Below are 6549 nucleotides of genomic sequence, written 5' to 3'. Positions count from 1 at the left end.
AGATTCCCCAGGTCACAGGACACCCAGCTTCCAAACTGGAGGAGCTCTTTCTACCTGTGGGCTGGGGCAGGCCAACGACACTGACGGAGGGACCGACATCTCAGGGCTCTAAATACACCGCGACTACATACAGAGTCCTGCAGTGTCTGAGGCAGAGGCATTCTAGAAAGGAACAGGTTGAAAGCAGCTCGCCTAATGTCTAGGCAAGTCCTTATTTATTGTTTTTCATTCATTTGAGAGTGTCTCACTATGCAGCCTTGGCTGGACCTGGAACTCATTATGTAGACCTGGGTGGCTGGACTCAAAGAGATCCCCCTGCCTCTGCCACCCAAATTTGGAGATTAAAGGTGAGTATCACCATGCTTGCCCACTGAGGCAGCATTTTTTTTCTGCCCAAGGCTAGAGACAGGTACTGATGTGACGTGATGCAAACCGCAATCCCCTGGATCCAGCAGACCAAGCCGCAGCTGTGGGATGGGCAGTCAGACTGGGCACCACCAGTGAGCGCTGATGTCTTTATTAGACTCCAATTCTGCAGTACAGGACGGTACAGAGCGGTACACAGTTGTGCTTCCATACTCGAGACACTGAGATTCGAGAATTTCAAGTTAACAAGTTTCAAGACAGACTAGCTTTTTTTTTAATATCCTTTTGAGAAATTATTTATATAAATAACATAAAGGAAACCCCACATGTTCAACAAACGAGGTCCTGAAGCATGAGCATTGCTTGACCAGAGGGAAGGGACGAAAGAAGCAGCTACAGAAGAAATCAACCAGTGCGACTACGGTTGGGTCCTCAGGGGACAAGGTCACTGGAGGGGAAGGACGAGGGCGGGACCAAGAACTAAGAGAGCCAGGGAGGGGGAAGGGCACAGGTCACCTGCGGGAGGAGGGAGGCATAGACCACATTTGCGAAGACAGCACAAGACACAGTAATACACACAAGTCCGCGGTGGGGGGCAGGGCTGGGGACATTTTTGTGACTTCCACTGTCTTTGTTTCACGACGCCAGCAGCAGAGTGAGTGACATGCTCAGGGAGCTGCTGCGTCCTGAGGATGGAGACCATCCTTCCAGCATCTGCTTCTGGAGTTTCTGCTTTATAGCTAGCTATGTTTTATACAGCGACGATTTTAATACAAAGAATAAAATGATCATTTTTCTCATACAACCACGATGACCTATGACTGTACATTACACAAAATTAAGGTGATGAAGTATCTCAAATTCTGGATACTCTGACTGATGTCGCTTGCAGAGCGGAGACAAGATGAGCAGGCCCCTGTTCCTCAGGCCTACAACCTTTCTAGAGCAAAGCACCCTCTGACCAGGGTATCAAACCCATGGACTTCACTCCTGACCCTTACGTGAAGCCTGGGAAAGCGGGGGGGGGGGGGGGGGGCTGGCTGTGTCTAACTCTTCTCTTGAGGAACTGAGGGTGCTACATGCTGATTTAGGCTGGAGGACTTAACCCAGGTTAGAGCACTGTGGACACAGGTCGGGAGTAGTGCCGGGCTCTGGCGACAACTGGCCGGCGCGCAGTCTGGCTTCCTGTGGACACCCTAAGCCCCACCCACAGCCGCAACACTGGGCAGAGGCGTGTTCCATGCTGGCCTCTAGAGCTCTGCTCACCGCCACTCCCCAGCCTCTGTGCATGAGAACAGGGGTGAGCAGGGACCGGAGAGATCACTCCTCAGCGTGAAGTATCTGGGGGACAGACCCCTGACGATTCCCAACAAAACCAGAAATGAGCCCAAACAAGCTTTGAGAAACACCCACGTGTCTGTCTACCTTTCCATACTCAAGCAATGTGCGCACACGGCGCAGGGCTATATACAGGTCACAGGATCATAAATAAGGAGGGTCCACTCAGTCCAGAGTTCTGACGCTTCTGCAGTGGCGCGTGCACGTGAACTTCGTGTGGGATACGCACAGAAGATACTCATTTTTAAAAAACAACACATACACTCTTGCTTTCAAAGGACAAGGTAGGATGTCTTCGCACAGGAGAAGAACTCAGCTTGGCAACAGGGTGGCCAGGGCGTGCAGGGCTGGGGAGGCTTCGCACTGGGGAGCTGCAGAGCACTGTGGGAAGGAGCCAGGGTTTTGGAGGGGCGGCTTATGTTTTTAACTGCTTATTTCTTCGTCTGTTTTATTCAGCTTCTTCAGCGTGTCCAGCAGTTTCTGTGGGGTGAGAATGTGTGTGGATCCTGGCAAGGCAGAGAAGACAGTGAGCTCACTCACCTACTCACCGGAGGCTTCTTTCTCCATCCCCCAACCCTCCTCTGGGCCCAGTGGAAGCTGGGAGTGGGTGGGGATGGAGCCCTTGGGCCCTGTCAGAATGGACTTAGGAGGCATTTAGGCTCAGCTGGGTTCCAGGCTGAACCTAGGAACCACCTCTCAATCTCGGAGCCCAGCGCCATCTGCCAGCTGATGGGCAGCTACGCTTTCTTTATTATCTCTTGAAGTCAAAGGCAAAGCCAGGAAGAGAAATTTCAAATATGGCAAGGGACAGTGGCTAAGGGCAGAGGCTGGTAGGCATCTCTATGTGGAGAGGTTGCCTGCTGGGCACGGGGACCCACTGAAGTCTGGGAGCCGGCATGTGGGTGCTGGCCTGGTGGGGGACCTCAGGTGTGAGAGGGAAAGGGTGGGGACCTGAGGCCTTACCTTGCGGAGACCTGCATTGTAAGAGATTAGAAATGCTTGCAAAAGTTTAAGCTAATGGAATCAGATATACTTCTAGAGCAAAGGTAAAAAAATAAAAAATAAAAACATTTAAAAATGAAGGCCTTTCATAGAGATGTAGGTGCACTAAAATGACGAATGGACTGAGTGGCTTGGACATGGGCTTAGTCAAACAGAATGGAGTGACGGTGGTGTGAGCATGAGGCGTGCATGCACGCAGCAGTGAGTGCAAAGCAGGGTCCTGGTGGGACAGGAGAACTCAAGGAAAGATCCGTTCTTGAAAATGTGCCTCCCTGGGGACCTGGAAGCAACAGGCCTCTGTGGGAGTGGGGAGCGGAGACCCTCCCGACTCCATTCGAAGGGCAAGCACAGGGGGACTTGGTGCCTGTGCCTCTGACCACCTGTTCGGACCAGCAGGAAAGCGACCCTCCCAGAGGGGCGACCCTCCCAGAGGGCCTCCCAGCGTCCGGGCCTGCCTGCACTCACTGCTCTGCGTGAGGAGTCCGCCCCGGCTGGCCCTAAGTGTACTTAGGGGCTGTGTTAGTACTCTGCAGACTGAGCTCCTTCAGCAGAAGGGGGGTGCTGTGGGGTGTCTGAGGTTTCTATACTCCCCCTGTCTGCTAAAGCATGCTGGCTTCAGTGAGCCTGCCAGACTTCCCAGGAGCCCTGAGGCAGCAGGAGCCAGCCCCAAAAGGAGGGCTTTCCGGACCCCCGCTCCATGCAGCCCAGCTCTGGATCCGCGAGGAGTCAGCAGGGAGCATACTGGCTAAAGAATGTCCTGTTCCCTGGCCTGGACACTGGCCTGTTCCAAAGTGCCTCCCATTTCTCACATGTGCATTGAGAAATTCAGGGAGGTCAGAGAGAGGTCGAGGAACCTATGCTCTAGAATTTTCTGGTACTATCTCATTCCTAACCACTGAACATTCCTAGTCTTTACAGAAGAACAAGTGGAACACTGAATCTTGGAGAGCCAGCATCAGGCCAGGTCACCTGAAGCCGGTTCCTGACACCCAGCAATCTGAACACTGCAGTCCTGCAGATGGAGCGAGGTACCATCAATGCTGCAGAGTGGGCGGGAGCAGCCACAAGCTGCATTTTGCAGGTTATCTCATGTTAGTCCCCAAGAGCTTGGCTATGTAGACCTTCTACTCATGAGCCGAGACTCTTAGTCCACACAGCTGGTGATCATGAGATGCCAGCAGTGGCCGCCGAAGATAAAGTTGAGGCCTAGTCACATGACCATTTCATGCTCCAAAGCCTTGGGGGGGTGGTCCTCTCTATTAGGGGCTCCCTTGGAAAGAATTAATATCCCCTTTATTTTTTCGAGGCAGGGTTTGTCTGTGTAGCTCTGGCTGTCCTGGAACTAGCTCTGTAGACTAGGCTACCTCAAACTTAGACAACCACCTATCTCTGCCTCCCGAGTGCTGTGCTAAAGGAGAACCACCTGGCTCAAAGGTGCCATCCTTATCAGATGGACACACAAGGGATGCTTGTGTGTCAGAACCAACAGCCCCAACCCAGAACACAGCACATCTGAAACCTTACAAGTGGCATGTGCACTAAACAGGTCTAATCTAGCCTGAGAGGTCTCTCATTTCTTTTTGTTTCTTTTTAAATTAGTTTTATGTATGTGAGTGTTTTGCCTTTATGTATGTCAGGGCATCATATCTATTCCTGGTGCTCAATGGGGCCAGAAGAAGGCATTGGATCTCCGTGACTGGAGTTACAGTTATGAGCTGCAGTGAGAGTGCTGGGAATTGAACCCAGATCCTCTGGAAGAGCAGCCAGTGCTCCTAACCACCAAGCCATTTCTGCAACCCCTCTCTCATTTGTTTTGATGGCTTCCCGGCCATCCACTCCTGAGTGGCACTGCTGGCCCACACCATCAAGGTAAGAATGTAAAATCTAATCAGAAGACGTCACTCATGGGCAGTCTGGAGGGAAGATGTCACTCATGGGCAGTCTGGAGAGAAGACGTCACTCATGGGCAGTCTGGAGGGATGATGTCACTCATGGGCAGTCTGGAGGGATGGTTAGAGGAGACTAAGGTGAGGCTTTGTGGAGTTGTGTTCTTCAGTGGTCAGCTGCCTTGGGGACTGGAGAGAGAGGACTAGGAAGACACAGCAGGGCACTATCTCCCAGGGACTCTCCCTCATGGCAGGGCCTCGTCTCCAGAAGGGTAAGCTGTTGTCGGTTTTTCTTTGGACTGCCAACTTCTGAATAATTACACGGAGACTTATTATTAATTATGAAAGTGTGGCCTTAGCTCAGGCTTGTTCCCAACTAGCTCTTATAACTTAAATTAACTTTTTATATTAATTTACATTCTGTCACGTGACTTGTTACCTCTCCTCAGTACTGAATGTCTGATTTCCTCCACATTAAATCAATCAGAAGGTGCCTCAGGCAAGTGAGGATGGAGAGAAGCACTTATAAAAAGATTATCCCGACATCAAGCTACAAAAGCAGGGCTCTGCAAGGCTCTGCACTATTCTGTCTCTTCCCCTGGATGTTTACAACAGGAGAGGCAGCGAGCGGTTTTCCTGTCTCTGGCCTCGGTGGTGTTGCGGCTGGGTGACTTGCTGTTGTTTTGTCTCCCTGCTTTTTGTACACATATATTTTAAACTTTACTTTTGAGACAGTCTCAGTCTGTAGCCCTGGCTGTCCTCAATCTCTCATGTAAACCAGGCTGGCTTTGAACTCGTATAAGTCCGCCTGCCTCTGCATCGCCAGTACCAGGAGTATACCACACTCTGCTTACTTATTTAGCTTTTAGACACACTCTGCCTTGAACTTGAGACCCTAGTGCCTCCGTCTTGAGTCTAGGTGACAGAAGTACAACCCTCTGCTTTATGTCCTATTGACCTTGCTTTCCGAGGAAAGGGAGCCCAGGAAGGATGGAGTGGAGGACTCTGTTTTCTTGGCTTACAGCTGTTGTCCTGGAGATAACGGCCCTCTACCGAGGGAAGTGGGGATAAATGGAGTAGCCTACTATTTCTTCTTTCAACAGGAAAACCACAGTAAGCAAGCCAGCTTCTGGTGGTGTAGTCCAGCTTCAGAAGGGCCATGTTCCCGAGATGCCCCAGGAGGACAGAGGTATGCATGGCTGGAGCCTGCATCTGGTCCACCCAATTCCAGACCGGCCCGAGGGAGCCTTGGTGTGCTGACCTGCCTCCCTGTGCTTGCATTCTGGGGCCAGGGAGGCAGAGTGGCCACCTTGGTCATCCAGTCCTGGCTACCAGTCCCGGTCTCTTGCTCCTGCTTACGGGCCACTCCAACTGCTGACTCAGGGGTCACATGTCAACGTACGGTGAAAGGACCTTTTTAGGGCCCACGATAAAGCAGGCATAAACACTGAAATTGCTAACACAGGAGGTTCCCAACACACTCAAAGGAAGGCTCGGGAGGGGATGAGGAGGTGTGTAAGAAGCGAGTCTGCTAGGCCAAACGACAGGGTATGGAGGGACAAGCCTCGGGGTGTCAAGAAGGATTTCTGAGGGCTACAGACCTCACCAAGAGGCCTCAGCGAGAGAGGCGTGACTGGCCAACTCTACAAGATCCGGCACTAATATAAAGCAACTTCTTCCCTTCTTCCTCCCTCTCTTTCTTCTCCCCCAAGCCTCACTCATGGTAGGCAAATGGTCTACCACTAGGCTACATCCCAGCCCTCTTCTTCCTTTTTAAAAAAGTTTTATTTGAATTATTTGTCAGTGTGTGAGTATGTGTTCACACATGCAGGTGCTCACAGAGGTCAAAGACATCAGATCCCCTGGAGTTACAGGTAGTTGTGAGCAGCCAAATGTGGGTCCTGGGGGCAGAATGTGGGTCCTCTACAAGAGTACTATGTGCCCTTAACCACTGAGC

The 6549-nt window shown here is 51.5% G+C and overlaps 1 protein-coding gene across 2 annotated transcripts in view; it reads right to left on the bottom strand.

Moving 5' to 3' along the window:
- Positions 1–501: 501 nt before the first annotated feature.
- The window catches only part of Stxbp1 (syntaxin binding protein 1), a 62494-nt gene continuing 56446 nt past the window's right edge, over positions 502–6549 (bottom strand). For both annotated transcript variants that reach the window (XM_015990969.3, XM_006998039.4), the window contains one exon: positions 502–2210. Coding sequence is in view for 1 of the 2 variants with exons in the window: in XM_006998039.4 (XP_006998101.1) it covers positions 2128–2210 (83 nt within the window). In the remaining variant the exon portion in view is untranslated. The remainder of the gene's footprint in view (positions 2211–6549) is intronic.

The sequence above is a fragment of the Peromyscus maniculatus genome, chromosome 4, assembly GCF_049852395.1.
Source record: "Peromyscus maniculatus bairdii isolate BWxNUB_F1_BW_parent chromosome 4, HU_Pman_BW_mat_3.1, whole genome shotgun sequence".
Classification (NCBI taxonomy): domain Eukaryota; kingdom Metazoa; phylum Chordata; class Mammalia; order Rodentia; family Cricetidae; genus Peromyscus; species Peromyscus maniculatus.
The sequence above is the reverse complement of the archived record's forward strand: the minus strand, read 5'-3'. Positions and strand labels throughout refer to the sequence as shown.